Source organism: Mus musculus, chromosome 6, assembly GCF_000001635.26.
Source record: "Mus musculus strain C57BL/6J chromosome 6, GRCm38.p6 C57BL/6J".
Lineage (NCBI taxonomy): Eukaryota > Metazoa > Chordata > Mammalia > Rodentia > Muridae > Mus > Mus musculus.
In genome coordinates this window covers 83,567,009-83,589,641 of record NC_000072.6, presented here as the reverse complement: position 1 = coordinate 83,589,641, position 22,633 = coordinate 83,567,009, and the positions used below count along the sequence as shown (strand labels likewise).

General features: G+C 47.4%; 1 protein-coding gene and 1 long non-coding RNA gene across 8 annotated transcripts in view; one reads left to right on the top strand and one right to left on the bottom strand.

Annotated features, from left to right (window-relative positions):
- Positions 1-1,515: 1,515 nt before the first annotated feature.
- Positions 1,516-21,603, bottom strand: Gm21284 (predicted gene, 21284). Its single transcript, NR_078345.1, has 8 exons — positions 21,468-21,603; positions 14,018-14,206; positions 13,452-13,578; positions 9,985-10,064; positions 9,544-9,621; positions 6,868-7,012; positions 6,000-6,088; positions 1,516-4,410 (listed from the first exon to the last, which is right to left on the bottom strand). It is a non-coding gene; the product is annotated as a predicted gene, 21284 (long non-coding RNA).
- Stambp (STAM binding protein) overlaps positions 13,816-22,633 on the top strand; it is a 32,621-nt gene continuing 23,803 nt past the window's right edge. For 2 of the 7 annotated variants that reach the window (NM_001362079.1, NM_024239.2), the window contains exons 1-2: positions 17,138-17,231; positions 19,123-19,339. In NM_001362079.1, coding sequence (NP_001349008.1) covers positions 19,137-19,339 — 203 coding nt within the window. In that variant the 5' untranslated portion in view covers positions 17,138-17,231; positions 19,123-19,136. Of the gene's footprint in view, positions 13,936-14,948; positions 15,077-17,067; positions 17,870-19,122; positions 19,340-22,633 lie in introns of those variants that run through there. The other 5 variants (XM_030255590.1, XM_006506584.3, XM_006506583.3 and 2 more) reach the window with 5 other exon arrangements.

Sequence of the window (22,633 nt, the reverse complement as noted above, 5' to 3'; positions counted from 1 at the left end):
TCATGGTGGAAAGTGGATGCATAAAACCATACCCCACATCTCAGGGTGGGCCTGAGATTAAATACCTTTTGCAGGGAGGAATGTCTGGAAAGGGAATCTTATTGGCTAAGCCCTCCAGGTCTCTAGAGATCTTCATTAGCATGGAGATCTCTGTCTTGAGCTTTTGTGAACACAGGTCACATCTCTTTTCCTATTGTCTTGGTCTGAGATGTTAGGGATGCCTCATCTACACGTGGAAGACCTTGGGGTGTTTCCCTTATGTGGCAACAGGGACCTGGTGTCCAGAGCAGGCAAAGCTCCTCCCATCCCCTCAGGGTCTCCTGGGTTTCAAGCTTTTAGCTCAACCCAGGATCAGACTTCCTCTTACAGTCCACTGCCCCACAGTTACAGGAGACAGACAGTGAAGGTGGACCAGGATTACAGCAAAGATTAAAATGAAGGTTGGAGACCTTCAGTCCATAAATTTCTAGCCAGGCAAGCATGAGGACCTGAGCCTAACCCAAGAGTCCAAATTAATAAAAGTAACGACAATAAAAATCAGCCCCAGCACTAAGAAGGCAGTCAGGGACCGACCCCTGAAGTTCACTGGCCAGCTAGCTAAGCTAACCGTGTTGAGTTTCCAGATCAATTAAAGATCATCTTTCAGAAAAATTAGGTAGACCACACACAGGAAGTGCACACTGAAAATCTGCCTAATCTCCACACTCACTTTCACACTTATGCACTTGCACACATACAACCCTCACACACACACACACAAAGTGGAAGGGTCCTAAGAAGACCAAGACTTAGCAGTTACTGAAGATAGCCATGTAGCAACTGAGTAAGGGCTGGTGGCTGTGCTCCATGGCACCAGGTTTACAGAGGCAAGCACAGAGTCTATCTGAGATGCTGGACTGGAACAGAACCGCACTTTGCCATCTCTGTGCCGAGGAGTCTTTTTCTTCTGAGATTTGAAGCATTAGCCTAAATCCTTTTCTCTCTCCATAGAAGAAGAAAAGATGAAGTGGCTCAGAGAACTACCTTCTTGGAAGATATCAAAAAACATCCTACAGGAATCCTTGGAAAGACTTGCCAAAGGGAGCTCTCCTCTAGCTGGGCCAGTGGATGGTGGTGAAGGAAGTCACCGTGGGGAAGGGCACCATCAGGCTTGTCATTGACATCTGGTAGACTTGTGCACATGTAAAACTGAATTCAGATAAAACCATGTACAATTTCTAGTTCTTAATATTTGCCTTTCTGGATAATAGTTTAAAGCAATATTTGTTAATGTTTTCTTGCACTATCACAACTGCTTTTTAGATATTTTTCAAGAAGCATGTAGGTAGTAGAGACAGAGATCTGTGTAACAGGAGGGAAAGGAGCGCCGAGTCTCTGGCTGGCTGTGCTTTATTTCTGCAAATGTGCTTTCTAATAGCCATTGCCTTTCATGTTGTTTACCCAATCAGCACATGTTGTCTGAATACTTGAACGTTTTACCAATAATGCAGGTATAGAAAAAGAAAAAATATATACTTAACCATGAGTAATCTGTTTATTCAGTTTTAACATTGTGATGACAAATCCTTTTTCTAGCAATTATTTCTCAACTGTCAAAGTTTGACGGTATTTTGTTTTGGGGTTTTTATTGGGTTTTACTTGTGTGCTTTTGATTTGCGGACGTCAGTAACCACAGCTCACCTGCTGCGCCAAAGCTCTCAATTTTAGGATCCCAGCTTTAGTCATTTGAACATGCTTCTAAATTAAACAAACAAACAAACCAAAACTGTGCTTTTGATCTATAATAATAGCTCAATAACTTTGTCAAAAAAAAAAGCTCTATTATATGCAGTGATGGTTTGTGGAAGGGTATGGCAAGTTTAAATTTGTATTGTGTGTGGTATTCAAATAAAGTGAAATCGACATTCATGTGACTTATTGGTCAGCATGGCCATTAATTAATGAGTAGAAAATGATTAAACTTTGATTTCCTTTAAAAAAAAAAGATAAAGAAAGCGTCTATCTCGGGGGAGACGCAGCGGGAGTGTCTGCTCCCACACTGCTTCTTCCAGTGAAGCTCTGATGGCTTCACATTGCCACTGAGTCCGTGAACCCGCACATAAGTTCCTTTAGAATCACTTCACAGTCAAATCCAAAAATATTGCTTCATCCACTCAGGCTGATGCAAAGTCCACAGTTACAGCTCCCCGTCAGCCTTGGCCTGACTCGGAGAAGAAATTTTCAGCCCACTTCGGGTCATTATGGCAAAGAGGAGCTCATGCAGGGAATCCCAAGGACTTAGCATTTCCATCCCAGGCTGCCTGCTCTTATTTAGTGACACAGGGCTCGGTTGTCCATTGCAGTTCCGACCATTAAAGTCCTGTTCCCTGTGAATGGACACAGGTCCTCCATTTGCCTGAAGGACAACTCAGAGAGGGGTAGAAACACGCAGAGTCTTGTGTGGGACACTGGTAAAGAACAAGAATTCCTCCCTGATCTGACATTGTCTTACCTCTTGGCTTCCTGTGACACTCACTCTAAGAACATATCCGGGGTCAGCAGCTGTCCATGTCACTGCACAGAGGGAACAGTGCGTGGCGAGGCCTGGACACACTGGATTGGATGACTGTGTTTGGTTCATTTTCAGAGACCCTTGAATCAACAATTTTGCTTTAACCCAATGTCCAGAAATATCCATTCTAGTGGTGACTAATGCCGGTAATCCCAGCCATTTGCAAACAGAGGCTTCCTACAAGTTCATGGCCAGCCTTGGATAGAGAGTGAGACACGTCTCACAGGAAAAGAAGGCAGACAGGCAGGCACGAGGAGGAAGGCGGGCTCGTTGACTAATTCTAAGTGGAGGAGGATTCAGTTCCCTTTGCGTCCTGTTCTGAGCTCCTCCTTGGCAGAGGAGCTGGAGTACATCATCTAAGGGCTTCATACACATCCACACAGTGTGCAGTCCTTGGCAGAGACGGAAGAGACTCTGGGATAAAGGGAGCGGAGCAGTGTGTCCAATCAGAAATGAGGAAGTCAAGGCCACTGGAGAGAGAGCTTGGACTCATTGGTGACTCCCAACAAGCCAGAGAGTGTTGTGAAACAAATCACACCCAGGCCCTATGTGAGGGGGCCTGGGCAGGGAAGCTGCTTCTGGGCACTGAGTGGGGGCTTCCCACAGCACCTTAAGACTCCCAAGCAGCCTGGCGTGGTGGCACATGCCTTTAATCCTAGCACTCGGGAGGCAGAGGCAGGCAGATTTCTGAGTTCGAGGCCAGCCTGGTCTACAGAGTGAGTTCCAGGACAACCAGGACTATACAGAGAAACCCTGTCTTGAAAAACCAAGAAAAAAAAAAAAAAAAAGGACTCCCAAGCACCTGCTGGCTGCTGCAGGGACAACCCTAGGCCCAAGATGTGCTGCGGGACATCTTAGGCTCAGCTCAGTATCTGTGCCTTTCTAGGGAACTCGGCAAAGCACAGGAGCAGCCAAGGCTGTGAAACTCAGGCAGAGAGAGAAGGACGAGAATCATCCACTGAGGCAGGTGGGGCTTCATTGAGGTGTGCTATGACAGAGTGGGATTGAGAGCCCCAGGCAACTGTGACAAGTTTTCTCTTGGCAGGTGAGAGAAGTGTAATCATAATATATGTGATTATCCCAGAGCAAAACAGAGGCCCCGATTATTGTCCCACGGAGACTGGGGAGAGCTTTTCTACATTCAGGAGGAACGGGGGCTGCTCACCATAGGCTAAATCCATGTAAGCAAATATGACCTCCCCGACAGCGGGGCCTCTCCTCTGCCTCTTAGAAGCTCGGCAGCCAAGTCTTTCTCTCCGCAGAGTCAAGCCATTCAATCTCTTCGGTCTCTGAGCACACGTGAGTGTGCGTGTTCCAGTGCTGAGGGCTTTAAAAACATTTGTAAACTTTGTTATTAAACGTGATTCTTCAAACTTGCAGTTCCGCTTGATTGTGGATGGCAAGAGTCAGCTGTCATAGGTCATATGTGAACATGCTATAGAGATCACACCTAAAAGCTGTACACATGAAACATTTGCACAGCCAGGGGAGTTCATTGTCACTGCACTTTTCCTCTATGGAGCAGCACTTGCCTGCGTGCACGCCCAAGAGCTCGCACATGCGCACTTTCAAGTGTTTGCACGTACCTCGAATACTTCTGATGATCTTCAGGGGAACACAGTTCCTTCCCTACAGAGTGCTCCTGAATGTTCTTGTTTCGAGACCTGAAACTCTCAGAACTGGCTGCTTTTCTTGGGATCTGACAGGTGTAAGCCACAACCAGGTGGCTTATTTCTAGATTCAGAGAGATCCCAGACACCGAATTCAGATCTCAGGAAGTGCTCACCCGTGCAGCTTTCTCCTGTGATTTATTCTTTTCTGTTGCATTGCGTACATCATTACTGGTTTGCAGGTTGCGCCTGGGAACACAAATGGGAGATGACACAGAAAATGAGAGCCCGTTCACGGGAGGTCAAGTGCACTGTGTTCTCCGGGAGGTAAAAGCAGGGCACTGTGGGTTTCAGAGTAAAAGGGTCACACCTTAGGGTGGCGTATGATGACTTGTGAAAGAGGAGTCAAGAAGAGTTTCATGGGGGAGGGCTCAGCGACATGACCCATCAGAGCCATGCTCTCCACTGTCCCATGTGGGCAGGAAGAACTGTGGTGCTTTTGAGTAGAGTGAGAACTCTGCAAGTGGGGATGAACCTCGCAGATGTTAAGTCAAGGAAGTTACATACCTAACCACTGCATTTGAAGACAGTGAGACCCAAGCAGTGCTGAATCATGGCAGGAGGCACACTTAGGGGGTGTACGCTAAAAACAGTGAGGAAGGGATGGTGGGAGCAAGAGGGGATCAGTCTCAGAGGAAGGAAGTGGGAAAGGTGGACCAGGTTCCTGCCAGGGTCCTGTTTTCTTCTCTAAGTGGTGTATGCACATGGCTGTTCAGCGAGTCATAAACTACATTGTTAGTCTGTATACACTCACAAGTAAGCTATAGTTAAAGATATTAGCTTTTAGATAACTAAAGAGCCAAAGAAAAACAAAGGTGAAGTAAATAACACTCAAAACCTTTTTGATCATGCATTTTCATAGTAAATAAATAAAATAAATTTATGAACCCTGGATGCTGTCCCACAGGGAGTAGTGACTCTGTTCTTAGCATTTCCCGCTCTTATTTCTCATATGCTGATCTGAAAAGACCTAATTCTTTGCTTGATTCTTCTTCCTAGTCATCTCTACTGTTGAGTTCCTCTGCTCTGTCAGGTCATTGTGCAAGAAAGGGATCTAGAGAGGTGGAGACAGACAGAGAGGGGGTTGACATACAGGAGAGAGGAGGAAGAGGAAGAGGAAGAGAAGGGAAGAGAAGGAAATAGGTAGGAAAGGATGAAAGGATCTCGAGTGTGGGAACGAGGAGAATGAGGGCAAGGACTAGAAGAACAAAGATGACGATGACCAGAATGTCTAGGAACAGAAGGAGGAACACACACTCTAGAAGAGGAAGGAAGAGTTGTATAGAGGAGAGGAGAAGGGAGAAGAGACAGAAGGAGTGAAAGAGAGTCAAGGAAGGAGGGGAGAGAGAGAAGGAAAGGGAAGAGAAAGAAGGAAGAAAAGATGGAAAAGCGGGGGAGGATACTTGGGAGCCTCTCTACCTACTGCACATCTGCTTTTTCTTATTTCAGAATTGGAGTGTTTATACTGACACCTTTTGGATTGAAAGAAATATCATTCTGCCCACTGAGAGAGTTCAGTTCCCACAAACAGGACACACCTCTCTTCTGCATACCTGTCCTTGTACAAGAAATGGAGGCCAGGTTCCCAGCCAGGACACTGAGCTGATAGGTTCATCACCACACTTGGAAGTTCAGCCCCACCACTCCCCTTCCAGAAATCCATAATGACCGTGTATCTAGGAAGCAGTGGGCAGTGGGCAGTGGAAATGGGTTTTCCCTGGTTTGCAACCTGGTTGTTTACTGTCCGTAAGAGCACTGATCCTTCCCACCCCTTTTACCTGGTATCTGGTGGTACTGGTACTATGTCCTTTTCAGGGCTGTTGAGAGGATGGTATCTGGTGGTACTGGTACTATGTCCTTTTCAGGGCTGTTGAGGGGATGAAGGAAGTGAGACTAAGGTACACTTTAGGGGCATGTGCTCAGCATGCTTGAGGCCCTGGATTCCATCCCCAGTAACATGGGGAAAAGAAGTAACAAAGTATGGAATCCACCAGCTTATTCAATGCTTGTTAAATGTTACTTTGCTCTTCATCAATTCCCAGGATTAAATCTGCTTGTCTGGCTTGCTGTCAAGGGTTTTGTTCCATGAAGCCAAGTTGCCAGCTCCCCTTTTTTTTTTTTTTTTTTTTTTTGTTTTTTAACAACACACTGAGTTTAATTGTGGTTTCTTGCATGTACACGCTTGGGGGTCCTACTAGGTCCTAGGCAACTTCCCATTCTCTACACCCCTAAAGAAAATGACTCTTCTCCCAAATTAACTATCAATAGTTCTGTGCGTGCTAAAATGCCGAAGGGCTCCACCTTGTGGAGCTTTAGTGGAAGTAACCACAGTGTCTGAGCTTCATGAGTGCAATGGCCTCCTGCTGTCCAGAAGAGACGTTGTCACAGCACTCCTCCCCAGCCTCCATGCATTCCAGCATGCAAGGAGCTATAGATTGTTTGGCGGGGAGCAGCACTAATCTATGGACATGAACATAAACGTGTAGGGGGCATTTTGACAACACGTGCATTTAGAAAAATGACAGTATCGAGTTTCCCCCTGGGCCTTTATGTCCCAGCGTATGAGCTTAGGACCAGGTTTACAGCACCAGGCATGGATTCCGTCCTGTGAAATTTCCAAAACTCATCCAGACAGTGCTTGGTTACCGTCCTAGCTCTCAGGCCATGATTGCATTCATGGGCATACCGTCTCCAGCAGGTGGGCATTGCAGCATACAGAATGGACTGCCGCAGAGCGCTGATGACTGTCTTCTCCCGGCAGTGTGCTTACCGCCATCCTGCACAGAGAGAGCTGGGCAGTAGGGAGGGAGTGCACCAGTCAGTTTTAGCTGATTTCTCTATGTGCCAAGACCAAGCTGTGGTGTCCTCGACAGTAGGGTCTTATCTATTTCTGGTGGGTAACCAATAAAAAGAGTACTAGCCTGTATCATTTTGGAAGCCTCGGGCCTCCCTGACTAAAAGAACACTGGGGTCATCTCACACAGGGTCTGGAATTTTTCTGTGGTAACCCATGGCGGGTGGAAGCAGCCTGAGAACAGCATGCAGTGCTCTCTCACGGGCATCTTCCCACTCGCTTTCTCCTTATGACTTGCCATCTTCAGCTCTGCAACTCCACTCCTGCGCTAGCTACTAGAGAGTTCACGCTGATGGGGAACTCCCGATGAGGGCAGCTGGCAGATCTGAAGAAAGTGTCCCCACGCCCGTGTCCTGCCCCACTCCCAATTACTCCATACTCTAGTTCTGTGCTACACTTCTTGACCAATCAGGCCCAAGACCATCCCTACCTCTGTGCCTGTACCACACCCAGTAGAGAGAGCCCTGGAGGTCAGAGGATAAACTTGGATGATGTTTTTCAGGCACCTTCCAATTTCTGAGACAAGGTCTCTCAATGGCTAGAAACTTTGCCATATGGGCCAGGTTAGACACGGTGCCTGGCTTCTCCGTGGAATTCAGAGATCCAGACTCAAGTCTTCAGGCTCCTGAAGTTGAGCACTTTACTGACTGAGCCTTCTCCTCAGCCTCACATTGCCTTCTCCTCAGCCCTCCATTGCCTTCTGAGCCTCCCCAAAGCCCTGCCTGTCTTGCAGTCTTCCCTCTCAGATCTGCTGCAGATCTCAGGACTGCAGTCTCGGTCCCCTCACCCTGTCTATGCACCTTCCAGTGCACCTCTGGAAGTCACCTGAGCATTCACACCCTCAGCCATGGCTCTCCCAGCTCTGAGAGCTTTCTGCACAGGTGCTCTGGCCAGCTTCTGTCTGGCCCTGTCCATCTGTCTGGACAATAGCAGAGCCCCTACATTATCTGCTTTAGAAACCGTCTTTGCTACCAGAGAGTCAATTTACCTCATGGGGCTGTGCCAGACAAGGAGATGGGTCAGCTCCATCTTAGTCTCTGTGGCTGGGAGAGACAGCTTCTCATGTCTGCTTCCTCCTCTGTGGGATGGCAGTAGCTAGAGGAGACCCTCGTGGGGCTGCTGTGGGAACGGGAGCCACTGCATAGGACCCTGCCTGGGCTCCATCAGTGTGATTCCCAACTTGGGAGTTGGAAGCAGAAGAACTGGAAGCCATCCTTCATGACAGCAAGTTCAAGGCCAGCCTGGACTACATGAGACCCTCTCTCTAAAAGACAAGTCACTATATAGGATGGACTTAGAACCAAGTTTTCCACATGGACCCCACCATGCACGTGTCCTGTGCTCACTGTGTAGAAAGAAGATGGGCTGACTCCCTACTCACTGCACACAGAGTTCTCTCAGCCTGGCCCTCAGCAGATGGAGACGATGCTGTGGAGCTTTACACTGCGCACACAGCTTAGTCCAGGCGTCTCTGGTCCCTGTCCTGTGCTGTGGCTCCCAGCCCTGCCTGAGTGGCAGCTCCTCTGTGGTTAAAGCACACAGGGCCCTGCACTGGCATTTCCTTGTGACTCATGGCTCTGAAAGCCCGCTGGAGAACAAGAAGGGTTTGACCTGAGGGTCCTTGTGAGAAAATGATCTCAGCTGTTTCCTGGGGAGGAGAGAGGACCAGCGCCTGCGTGTCTGTTCCCTTCTCTGTCTCTGCAGAGATGCACTTTTGACCCACTGTGAAGCTGCTGGTGTGGCCCAGTCACCCCAGCTTGCATCTGGTGAAGGTGCAGGGAGGGCAGCCAGGGAGAGGAGACGGTGACTCTTTACTGTGTGCCTTCTAACTCCCAACGGAACAGGCAGCTCCCCTATTTTATCTCATTTTTTGTTTCTTTCCCTGCTCTCTAAAGGTGTGGGTTGACCTTCATGTCATTTCAGTACACTAGAGCCTAAGGCAGGAGGATGATTTGGGCCCAGAATTGCAGGCTTAGACTAGGCAGTGTAGCATGGTGCCTCAGATAATGGAAATGGGGAGGTAAGTCAGGAAAAGAAACACAATGTAGCAAGTAGCAGGTGCTCCCTGAACAATGGGAGCTTCAGACTCAGACTCTCTTTGCTTTTATGCTGGTGACTTTGCAGCCTGGTAGTGTTGGCTGGGGGTGGAACCCAGGACTTCACCAGTGCTGGGCAAGTGGTCTACATTTTGCCAGCTTAATTTTAAATGTTTACATAGTGTATAAATGTGTATTTGTGTCTATTCGGTGCTATTGAGTGCATCCAGGAACTCAGATCCATGAAGTCAGAACTTTGGGCACAGATATCTCACTGTGTAGGCATGAAGGGAAAAGAAAAACTCCCCAGTGAGTCCAGCTTATGTGCAAGCCTTCAAACTTATGCTGTGACCCAGTATTCGCCACAAGCACCGGGCAGCTATTGGGATGCCTATAGAGAACGCACATGTCTATAGCATTGAGGCACAATACCTGCAGGTGCTGGGTCCCCCTGGCCCTTTCCTCCTCCTGGTGCCCACATTCTCATTCTCTGGACTGTCTTTTGCAGACCTAGAAAGTGAGACAAGTATAAACTTCCCGCCATTCCCCTCTTCACACACATGGCTCGGTTTTGGGACCTTGGCTAAGACCTCCCTCGTGTTGAAGGTAGGTGTAAGACCTTGAACCATGGACTTCCTTCTGTGCCATCTTGAACCTAGATCTCCCTCCTCCCAATAGCATGTCCCAACTCTGCCCTTCTGAGCTCAAGGAGAAAGCACCTAAGGAGGGTCCCTTTGGCCCTGGATTTGTGGCCCTCTAGTCCAGCTCTGTAGGGCACAAAGCTCATGAGAGCAGCAGCCCTGCCGTGGCCACACAGCAGCCACAGCTCTCCTCCCACCCTCAGCTCTCACTGTGGGCCTGTCACCTCCTCACCAGAGCTCCTGGAGCAATGCACTCTTGACACAGATGCTCTTGCAGGGCTGGGCACTCAGCTGCCACATATTCTGTGCACCCTGACAAGATAGGATTATATATTAGAGGGGGATTCTGAAACAGCACTTCACCACACACCCAGGCTGGCCTGTCACTCAGAAACTGTGACACCAAGACTGTGTCTTTAAAAAAAAAGTGTGGGTTCTAGGAACTGAACTCAAGTCCTTGGGAACATATCTCAATGTAATAATGTCTATAATAATAAACCAATAACCAATATTATAGTAAATGAGAAAAAAATCAAACCATTTCTGCTAAAATTGGGAACAAGACAAGGGTGCCCACTTCTCCACTCATTCAATATTCTATTTGAAGTTTTAGTCACATCACCAAGACAAAAGAAGGAAATAATGGGAATAAAATAAGAAGGGAAAAATCCAAGCATCCTTATTTGAGGATGTGATTCAATAAATGAGCTCCAAAGACTACTACAGAAAACCAATAAACATTTTCAGCAAAGCTGCAGAACACAAAATTAACAGCACAACTGGCAGGTTCTGATGTTGCTGAGAGTGCCGCTGGAACTAAGTGCAGCAGGTTCTGATGATGCCCAGAGTGCCACTGGAACTAAGTGCTGAATGTGGAGAGAAATCCACCATGGGAGCAGAGGTCCAGGGTAGTCCCAGGACCTGCCTAAATGGAACTGAACACTTTAACATGTAAAAACAGAATTTCTGCACAAAGGATCCCACAGGCTGTTGTGATAAATGTTTAGTCCCTGGCTTAGTTCCATTGGAATATGGTTGGGACTAGTATTAGGTCTTACCATTGTGCATGCAGTGATGCGTGGGCGTGGCAGTGTTTGATGATGGAGGTGATGAGAACCAGCCCATCTTCTTTCCACTCTCATTCTCCCTGTGTTTTATGACACACCAGGTTTTATGTAACCTAGGCTGATCTTAAGCCTACCATATAGCCACATGCTACCTTGAACTTCTTTTTAAGGCTTTGGTCATTTTTTCCATATATATAGCGTATTTTGGTCATTTTCACACCTTCTCTCACCCCCTTTCTGCTCCAGCCAGTCCTCTCCTTTCCTATTCACGCACTTCCTACTTTTAGACACAGCCTGTACTCGACAGCCACAGGGCATGGACCTCTCCCCTTCCCTCTGAAGAGGAAGGAAGAAAAGCCCCCAACTCTGCCTTGTGAACCTGAGCTCTCTTCATTTCCTCTGTCATGTGTCTGTCTATCTGTCTGTGGACCGTGTCCATCTCAGTGAACCCCTTGAGACCCAAACCCCAAAACATTCACAGAGTTCACAGGAATACCATAGAAGGATTCTTATGAGATATGGCACTGAACTAAAAAGAAAGCAAGATCTTGAAAACATCTCATGTGTGGCTAGCCCCACATCTTCCACACATGATCATGGGAAGAATGAATACCTTTGAAAGGACCAGATATGCAATATTTCCCTTTAGATGTCTGTGCTATGGTCCCGTCTCTTTGGAATCTTATGTCAATTGCTCACTTCTATTATATTACTTATATTATTACCTAATATCCTTATGATATAAGAATATGATCTTATATTATTTTTTCATATTAAAGGAATAACCACATAGATTTGCCTATGCATCCATAAAAACTTAACAGCCCAACAAAGATTATATCCATGGGCTACCTACCCCACAGCAACTCACTCAAGTAAGTCCTTGGCAACTCAGCCCTGACTCACTCTGTCACTGACACAAGAAGCTAGTGACACTTATTCAGACATTGCAGCAGATGCACTAATCAGGGGCTTAAAAACAGAGGGAGTCAGTGGCAAGCTGTGCTGCAAATACCTGACCTTGCACTTGAGGGAACTTGACTTGAGGTGTAACATAACTGCATTTCTCAAGTGCCTTTCTTTATTGCTTCCCATAAAGTCCATCAGGTTAAACTGGTCTGTGCTGTTATAAAACAAACAGTTCTCATGAGAAAGCACACAGTATGCCTCATGAGGAAGCACACAGTATGCCTCATGAGGAAGCATGCAGTATGCCTCACTGTGCTGTTTTCCCTAAAGGTAGTAATAGAATATGAATAGAAAAACACACATGTAGCAAACTATAGGTAGAAAACAGAATTTTTAAAAGCCAAGTACAAGGTTTTTTGTTTTTGTTTTTGTTTTTAAAGTCCTGCATTGACCCTTTGGCCGGCTCATAATGCAACAGCATTACTGGGAAGTAAAGAAACTAGTAGGAGGGGAGCTTTAAAAGGCAGTGTGTTGCAAGGGGTGTGCTTTGAAGCATGGATCTTAACCCTGCCCTTTCCTGTCTCTCAACCTTTGTCTCCTTCCCAGACTCCTTCTGCTGATGATCTGCCTCTGCCACACCACTGGCTCACAGTGATGAGGACAGTGAGGGTCTGAAGCTCTGCAGCCGAGGAGCAGAGTAAACGTCTACTCTTTGGGTTACTGTCTCTCTGGTACTCTGTCACAGCATCATCCTTCATGAACACATTTGCCTTGGGACATGAATGAATCTGGCCATGTAGAAGGATAAAGAGCAATCCAGGCCTTCTGTGAAGCAGAACGCTCCTGTTTCAGCATTTTGGCCATCACTAGTCAAGTCCCAGTACTCAGGTGGCAGAGGCTGGTGAATCTCTAAGATGGGGGCCAGCCTGGCCTACAGAGTGAGTTTCAGGACAGCCAGGGCTACACAGAGAAATCCTGTCTCAAAAATAAATAAATAAATAAATAAATAAATAAGAACAAATGTTGTTGGGCTGGGAGTCACCTCAGTGCTAGAGCACTTGCCTAGTGTGCTTAAGGCCCTGGGTTTAATATTTAGCACCTCAAAAATTTAAGGATACAATTAAATACATTAAGATAATTAAGTGGACACAGTCAAGATAAGGCAGTATATTTGTTGTTAATTTTTTTAGGCCGCTAAATATGAACTGTTTATAAATGCCTTTGTGGGACAGTGGTGGCACATGCCTTTAGTTCCAGCACTTGGGAGGCAGAGGCAGGCAGATTTCTGAGTTCAAGGCCAACCTGGTCTACAGAGTGAGTTCCAGGACAGCCAGGGCTACACAGAGAAACCCTGTCTTGAATAAAAAGAAAGAAAGAAAGAAAGAAAGAAAGAAAGAAAGAAAGAAAGAAAGAGAAAGAAAGAGAAAAAGAAAGAAAGAGAGAGAGAGAGGAAAGGAAAGGAAGAAAGAAAAGAAAGAAAGAAAGAAAGAAAGAAAGAAAGAAAGAAAGAAAGAAAGAGATAGAGAGAGAAAGAAAGAAAGAAAGAAAGAAAGAAAGAAAGAAAGAAAAAGAAAAAGAGAAAGAAAGAAAGAAAGAAAGAAAGAAAGAAAGAAAGGAAGGAAGAAAGGAAGGAAGGAAGGAAAAAGAAAGAAAGAAGAAAAGAAGGAAGGAAAGAAAAGTAAAGATAAATAAATGCCTCTGTGAACCATGAAAAGTGACCTACCATCTATATACATGCTAATGGGAGACATAACATGAGGAAACACGTTTAAGATTCCCTCTTTGGTATGTAGATTTCATGACCATTTCTGGGCTCTCTTGCTATGGAAAGAACATCAAATTGCCCGGCTCTGAAACACAAAAGGAGACAAGGTGAACTGGTTCATTTCCCAAGTAAAACAAACCAAATCCGCACAAATCCCTCTTTTCTGGGCCTGCACTTTACCTGGCCTTCACTAATGGCTTCCTTCTCTGACTCTTCAGTTTTTGCCTGGTTCTGCACCCAAGGCTGGTATGGAATGCCGGAGGGTCAAGATTCTATACTGGCAGTTTGCAAGCTGATGTAAGCCAGTTATAACTGCCATGCCAGTGGCAGCCAGGAGCTGTAGCTGGGCAGGTGGCCCATGTCTGTGCTCCTGTGATCCTAGCCCGTAGGAAGCAGATGCAGGAGAATCACCCGTGTGCTTGATGCCTGCTCCAGCTACCTGGTGAGCTCCAAACCACACTGGGCTCACAGAGTGAGATTCTGTGTCAAATGGGGAGAAGGGGAGAAGCATCTTCAATGCTTACCAAGCATGAAAACTCTGAACAGTGGGATGCCCACACGGCCTAAGGGATGAAGGCATCAGACAGAGTATGGGCAGAATTCAACCCAGGAGGAGGAAGGCTTGCATTAGGCTGCTTCTGCCTCTCTGCTGTTTGCTTCTGGTGGCTGGAGTTCATTTTCAACGCATCTGGATATGGAGATGAGCCCTGCTTCTGGGAGTTGACAGGAAATAACGTTTATGAGTTTAAGAATGCAAAACGGGGCTGGAGAGATGGCTCAGAGGTTAAGACCACTGGCTGCTCTTTCAGAGGTCGTGAGTTCAATTCCCAGCAACCACATGGTGGCTCAGAACCATCAATAATAGGAGCTGAGGCTGTCTTCTAGCCTGCAGGTGTATTTATATAGATATAACACTCATATATTAAAAAAAAACATTTCCCACAATAAAGGAAGAGAAACAGATGCATGTCCATCCTTTCTAGCCCAGCGCAAGGAAGGTAGCTAATATGAAGAAAGCAGAAGATAAGAACACTAGACCACACTGTTCCCTGAGAGGTGCACCCAACCACCTTCACCCTACTCCTGACCCACGTTAAAGATATAAAATATCTCTTCCATCTCATTGTTTGGCCCCTGAAAAATGCCAGCAGTCCATCAATCAGACTAATTCACTCTAGAGGTCTTCCTTGATATATACTAACGTTATCTGTTAGAATGTGGGAAGTCTTATGCAAGTGATAGATACCTTTATTAATGAACAATTAAAAGAAGCATTGCAAAGCTCTCCCTAGCCCGAGAGCCTGGGAAAGAGGGATGGCCATGTCTGTCATGATGGCTTGCACCACTGTGTCTGGCTTAAGCATTCTTTTTTTTTTAACAAGACAAATACCCACTGAAGATCTTTCCAATGAGTGTAGGAACTTACTTCCCTAACTAATTTGTTCTTGGTGACAGGAAAGACCTGTCTTCAAACAAAATGGAACTTAGAACCACAAGCCCATCCTGATGTTGCTATGGGTTTTGCACTTGGAGACTGGAGCCAGTTAATTGAGGTGTGTTCTCTAGCTGGAGATAAGTATCAGGTATGAAATGTGCCTGCAATCGTACACAAATCTAAAGCCTTGGTACCTTTTGGTGCCTTTTCCTGCGTTTGAACCAGTATAAACAGCATCTCCCCCTCCCCTGAGTGGCGATGTCTATCTACCTTTTCGTCTTTTTCAGTCCCAATGGGCTCACAGCAAAGAGGCCAATGCTGTGGCCAGTTTGTCTTTAGAATGCACCACACAAACACACTCCTCCTCAAAGTCGCTCACTCCTCAGCGGAGTTTAAGATAGGCTTGTGCGGTGCTGTGGTGCAGGGAGCTCACAGCCCAGCCTGGCCGGTTTTCTCCTGCTGCATCTCACACCTGCAGCCTTTCCTCCTTGCTGTCCCTCAAGCTGTCCCTGCGGTATGATAGACACCTACTAACTTCATGAGTGCACGCCATCTCAGTGCCTTCTGCTCCTGGCTCTGCTTGCCTCGTAGAGAAGATTTGGTTCCGAGAACAAAACGATCAGCCTGTCACCTCCACGTTTACAGTTGATTAGTCCATCCCCTGTCACCTTGGGGACCATGAGTCAGACACCCTTTATCTCAATAACACCTGCACATCCAAGAATGTGTGTTGAGTGTGGGACCACAAAGTCATGGTAGGCGCTGGGGAGAGAGATGTAAGCCAGAAAATCTCCCTTCTTTTGAGAAATCGTATTTTAGGAGAATCCTACAGGAGGGAGGGCTATGAAGAGAGTTAAAGCAGAACCAACACGGGCTAGGGAGAAGGGTCAGAGGGTAAGAGGCGCCTGCTGCCAGGGCTGCTAACCTTAGTTCAGTTCCCAGAACTTAACCATAGGGTAATAAAGAAACTGTCCCACAAGGTGTCCCTCTGACAATTACCGTTCCATGCTCACTTGCACACATCCTCACCGTGTGTCTTAGTCAGGGTTTCTATTCCTGCACAAACATCATGACCAAGAAGCAAGTTGGGGAGGAAAGGGTTTATTCGGCTTACACTTCCATCCTGCTGTTCATGACCAAAGGAAGTCAGGACTGGAACTCAAGCAGGTCAGGGAGCAGGAGCTGATGCAGAGGCCATGGAGGGATGTTCTTTACTGGCTTGCCTCACCTGGCTTGCTCAGCCTGCTTTCTTATAGAACCAAGACTACCAGCCCTGAGATGGTCCCACCCACAAGGGGCCTTTCCCCCTTGATCACTAATTGAGAAAATGCCTTACAATTGCATCTCATGGAGGCATTTCCTCAACTGAAGCTCCTTTCTCTGTGATAACTCCAGCTGTGTCAAGTTGACACAAAACTAGCCAGTACACCGTGCAAACACACACACACACACACACACACACACACACACACACGATAAAAATTAATGTAAGTTTAAAAAACAAAAACAGGACCGACTGGCAGAGGGTGGCTATGTAGATAGGTAGTCCATGATGCTTTGTTTGAACCGGCGATGTCAGCTCTGCTGTGAATGACAAGCTAGATAGCGATCCCCCTTGAAATATTAATTCGCTATTATTCCGATGGAGGAGCCATTGGCAGGAAACTCCTGCTTCAGAATGGGACCCTTGGAGGCTCTCAGAGACTGAACCACCAACTAAAGAGCATAAGCAGGCTGGATTTAGGCCCCCCACACATATGTAGCAAATGTGCAGCTTGGTCTTCATGTGGGTCCCCCAACAACTGGAGTGGGGGCTGTCTCTAAAGCTGTTCCCTGTCTGTGGGTCCCGTTCGCATAACTGGGCTGCCTTCTCCGGCCTCAGCGGGAGAGGGGAGAGGATGAGCCTAGCGTTGCAAAGACTTGATGTGCAACAGTCAGGGGGAGTGGGATATCCAGAGGGAGGAAGGGAGGGATTGTGCGTCGCGGGGGGGGGGGGCGGGGAGAGCGGGGAGTGCAACGGTAGGGATGTGAAGTGAATAAAAAGATAAATTAATGGGGGGAAAAGCATACTGGTTTCTGCTGCAGTCCCCTCTTTCACTAGGTTCCCTTTCCTTCCTGGTTCGTTTTCTTTACCAAAAGGAGCGCTGCAGCGCTCCCTCTCATTGGTGGAAGATTCCAGCCCCACCCACCAGTTCTCCACACCAGGTCCTAAATCCGTGGAGCGTAATTGAAGGAGTGGCGAGAGTGGGCGTGTCATCGGAGGTGACGTTTCCGGAAGCTCTGACTGTCATCCTTCACGAAAGGTGGGAAGGGTCCCGGGAATGCAGCGGGACTGGGGATCCTGGCGCGGTGGGACCCCGCGGGGAGAGGCCGTGAGTGTGGGGTCCGTGTCCCTGGCCCAGGCCGGCCGCGCGCGAGCTCTGGGATGGCCCTGTCTTCAGGGCTGGCTTCAGACCAGCCAGGCCTGGTCTCAACACTCCTTGCATTTTCGAGAAACCTGACTGAGTGCCTTGCATTTTTGGAGAAACCTGACTGAGTGCCTTCTAGATGGGCGCTGCCAGCAGTTACTGCTGGATCCCTCTCCCGATACACACGCTCTGCAGGGTTGCTGAACCCCATGTTGTCCCGAGCCACTCGATGGCTTCTGGAGGATGGTCCTTTCTTTACCCACAAGTGCCTCTCTCGAGAGGTGCCCAGATGGCCAGCATCCCATTCCAATGAGCTCTTCTGGGCTGTGCCCAGTTCGGCGGTTAGGGACGTGGGCAGATTTACACTCTCAAGAGGATGTGTTTTACACTCGCAATGTCCCCACACTCCTAGCAGCCCTCGGCTTTTGCTAGAAAAGGGAGTTTAGTGGGGAAACTTCGTGGACAAAATGCCACCGCAAAGTTAGGGCAAGCTAAAGCAGAACTGGCCTAGAGAAAACAACCTCTGAGGACAGGTGAGTAGAACTGAGATATAGCTGAATGCACAACACTGTAATCTGCGTCTCCCCGGGCAGATGGGAATCCTGACCGAGGAATAAGATGGGAAAAACAAGACTGCTCAGACCCAAGATGAGTGTATTCTAGAACAGGCTGGCTAGGGTGTGCTGTTATCCAGTGCACACCGACAACCCCGTTCCACTCAGGATTATGTGCAACGATGGTGCCAGGGAGCCCAGAAGCAACATCTAGAAAGAATGTAAATTCCTACAGTTTGGGTACCAATGAGTAGGAACTCCTAGAGTGTTCCACCCCAACCTAGGTGCTGTCACTTTGCCGTTTACACCCTGCTTGGCTTGTGGGGACAAGCACGGATTGATGCTTCCAAGCATGAACTACCTGGCCCTGAAAGTGGTGAATGGGATGGGCTGAAGTGAAGGGTGGTTTAGTGAGCAGCGTCAGGAATATTCACCCTAGAAAGGAGCCCCGCATTAACCTTGTGTTCAAAACTGAGGAAGCGTATCCCGGTAAATACCATTTCATCTCTGGTGGAATGAAATGGTCGACATGAATTATCCAGGCCGTGTTCATGAGGATTCACTGAACACACTCTGCCAGGGATTGGGTAAACGGAAGTGGTCATCCGCATAAAGAAACAAGAAAAAGAAAAAGACGCAGTTCTCTGGATGGGCCTCCTACTGATGGAGAGTAACTCTTGGTAGCAGTAAGACCAACCCACAGTGCCCTGTTAATGACTGTGTTCCTTGTACCATCAAATTGCAGGACAAGCTTGGTTTTCTTTTGTTGTTTTTTTTTTTGGTTTTGTTTTTTGTTGTTTTTGTTTTTGTTTTGTTTGTTTGTTTTTTGTTTTGTTTTGTTTTTTTTTACCTGTGTCAGTCCTCAAATCAAGATTTGGGTGTTCATGAGGCCAGGAGGGATAATTTGTTGATCAGAACCTGTATGTAGTGTATGTAGTGTTTTATTTTCTCTAATGTTTTGTTTGTCCATTTCGTATTCTGTTTTTGTTTTGAGACAGGGTTGTTCTTTGTAGCCTTGGCTGTCCTGGAACTTGCTAGGTAATCTAGACTGGCCTTGAACTCAGAGATCTAACCTGCCTCTGCTCCTCAAGTGATAGGATTAAAGGTGTACTCCACCATGGCTGCCTCTTTGTCTAATTTCTTGGGAGGTTTGTGAGAGCTCATCCTGTTCTGACCGCTGGGAAGCTGCGGCCTTGGCTTTGATGTTACCTGTCTTTTCTCTTCTGTCTCAGAACTTATTTGTCCAATGTCTGACCATGGGGATGTGAGCCTCCCACCCCAAGACCGGGTGAGGATTCTGTCCCAACTTGGGAGTGCAGTTGAGTTAAATGAAGACATTCCACCCCGTCGCTACTACCGCTCCGGTGTTGAGATCATCCGCATGGCGTCCGTTTACTCGGAAGAAGGCAACATTGAACATGCCTTTATCCTCTACAACAAGTACATCACGTAAGACAGCTACCGTTGCCTTTTTGGGTCCTGTGCCTGGCATCCCTTGTGCTCTGCCCCTGTGCTCACCTGTGGTTCTCACAGTTGCTGACAGTGGGGTCCTTGACACTGTCAACCATTGATCGGGTTCCAGACAACTTTCACGTGTGAGTCATCCTTGCCATTCAAAGGCACAGGGACAGAAGGTGGTGGTGTTGGACTTAAGAGTTTCCTGAGTAGAAGGCTTGGTTCTCAGGCTGAGACTGCATGTCCCAGTGGTTAGACAAAAGAGTTAGCCGGTAAGCGGGACGTGTTTGCATCGGAGAGTGTTTTGACTGCCCTTTCTCTGCTCAGGCAGGTGGTTACAGGACCACTGCTGGTGTGTGGCAGAGCCCAGGTTCCTGTGCTCACCATGGGCCTTCAGAATGGCATAGGGAAGAGGTTTCCTTCTTAGCCACTGCTGTAGTCACAGCCTCCAGGTGACTCTGGACCACTTGCTGTCTGTGTGACTCATCACAGTGAGACCTTTCCTGGGCTGTTAGTTCATCACGCTTGGGAGGGCAGCGTAAATACAAGATCTCAAGGCGGACCCCAGGGAATGACTCCCAGAGCCCCAGCGACAGGAGAGGTGTGTGGTTGAGGGAGGGGATGGTGTGGTAAAGGTCGTGCTTGTCACGTCCAGTCCTAAGTTTAGTACAACAGGACCTGAACAGCTGCCGGTGACTCAGAGGAACTTGGGGGCTCCAGAGGGTTTTCCCCCTGGTATCATCTCACTGATCTTCATGGGGTGGTGTGTGCAAAGCAGGTGCATCGCCCCCCACCCCCATTCTGTTCCACAGAAGAGCAAACTCGGGCTTAAGAATGCGCTTGGGTTTCAGCTTGCAGTGACACCTCCAAGGTTTTACGGCTCATGTTTCAAGTTTCCATCCAAAGCATGGGTTTGTTTGTTTTTTTTTAATTTTCCATTTAGACTTACAGGAGGCAGTCTGTAGAGACCATAATAAACCTCCCTCCCCATTCCTGTCCCTACAAGAGACACTCTCCCCAGCCCCACGTGTGTCCTCCCAGACAGACACACGAACATCAGTCATACCATGCCGAGTTTCTTATCAGTGCATCAGTCAGGACACACCAGGCTTGTCAGCCTCCTCAAGCACAGTCCTGACAGGGTAGGGAATGGTTCTGTGCTGATTTCTGTGGTGGAGGAAGTTCGCAGCTTCTCTGGTTTGTGCCCACTAGGTGCCAGTAGCACCCCTCCCTTAGCTTTGGCAAACTTGAGTGTCTAGATTCGTCTAGGTTGTTTTCGTTTGTTTCCTTGTGTACAAAAGCTGGGCAGTGGTGGCGCACGCCTTTCATCCCAGCACTTGGGAGGCAGAGGTAGGCGGATTTCTGAGTTCAAGGCCAGCCTGGTCTACAGAGTGAGTTTCAGGACAGCCAGGGCCAAAATGAGAAACCCTGTCTGGAAAAACAAAAATAAAAAACAAACAAACAAAAACAAAAAGGAAGAAATCCTTGTGTACAAAAAGAGATGGCTAGCTGGATTTAGACCATTAGTTTTACTTTGCCAAACCCTGCAATAGACAGGTTGGTGTCTGTTTGATTGGTGGTAGAGGGTGTTATTTCTTTTAGGGTTTTGTTTTTTTGTTTTTTTGAGTGTTTTGTTTTAGTTTTTTAGGTTTTGGGGGGAGGTGGGTTGTTTTTTGGGGGTGGTTTTGTTTTAAGACAGGATCTCTCAACATAGCCATAGCTGTCCTAGAGCTCACTCTATAGACCAAGCTGGCCTCACACACAGGTGCTCTTGCCCCTGACTACTAGGATTAAAAATGTTCACCGTCACGCCCAGCTTAGACAGCTCTTTGTAGAGATACAAAGTAAAATCATGAGGAAGTCATTGAATGGAGATAAGAAGTGTACTGTGTTTTAGGGGGGCAAATTCTAGAGCAGGTTTTTCCATAAAGAGATCTTGTGAACAAAGCCGAACCTAATGGGGCATGCATTGGCTGGGGCATGCATTGGCTGGGGCATGCATTGGCTGGGGCGTGCATTGGCTTGGGCATGCATCTCGTTTGCTTGATTTGTTGGCTTTGGGGTTTGATGTGGGACTGCCTTGTGCTGACTGAGCCTGAAGCAGGAGATGCAGCTATCTTACCTTCAGTGTCCGCCATGGCACCTGCATTGCAGACCCTGATTCTGAGCCTGTGAAATGACAGGCGGGTGGCTGCTGAGAAGTGCTAGCCCAGTGGGGCTCAGACTGGTTTTCACTTGATGTCTTCCTGCCAGGTTACACCAAGTGGCTCACTTCACCAGTTACTACATACAGCGGGAGTGTGGGGGAGGGGCCTGGAGGTAGGCATCTACATCACCACCCTTCGGCCTCCCCCACTCTTGAGAATCTTGTTCTGGACCTTTCATGGATGCTTTAGTTCGGGATTTAAAAGGCATGTCTGTCCTTCCTCCCAGCGTGGTTCAGGCATCTTAATGACATCAGGCATATCTCCCCTCTTGGTAGTAGTTTTCCTGCTGAAGGAATGTGTTGCCTTTTGCAGACCCCAGTATAGAAGAAAGATCTCCAGCATGTGGGATCAGTACATACTTTCATGATGAGCACAGACAATAAGGCAGCCTGTGGATTCTTTCACAGCTTTTTATGGGCATCAGGAGGCTGCACAGGAGGGACTCCGAATAGTCAAGCAGCCCTGGTGTGCTGTACTGTGTGAGCCTCCTCCAACACAAATCCTCCTTCCGAAAGTTAACCATCACCCATATTGAAGGCGTTTACTGGGATTGGGGTTTATAGACCAAAGAAGGGCTCTCCCGTGCTCAGGCTTTCTTCTTCCATGATTAACTTCAGAAACCAGAAAATATGAGATAAGGATCCTTAGTGCATCTTTTATTGACTGTCCTCATGACTTTCTGAGTGAACTGTTTCTATACAAAAATACTTGTTCATGATCATTTTCCCTCAGACATTAGAAGGGAGGAATTCAAGTTAAAAAAAATTTTTTTAATGGCAGGCTAGAGAGATGTCTTATGGGTAAAGTACTTGTCACGCAAGTATGGTATTCAATCCCTGGAGCCCACGTGAAGGAAGGATGGAACTGACTCCACAAGCTGTCCTCTGACCTCCACATGTGCACTGTGGCACATGCAGGGCTGCATGCACGTGCATACACACACACACACACACACACACACATATCACACACATGAATAATAACAATAATAATGTCCCATATGGCACATGTAACAACACCTATGGACTTGTTCCAACAAATTAGCATTTATACATCTGCAAGCAAGCCTCCGTGCACCTTT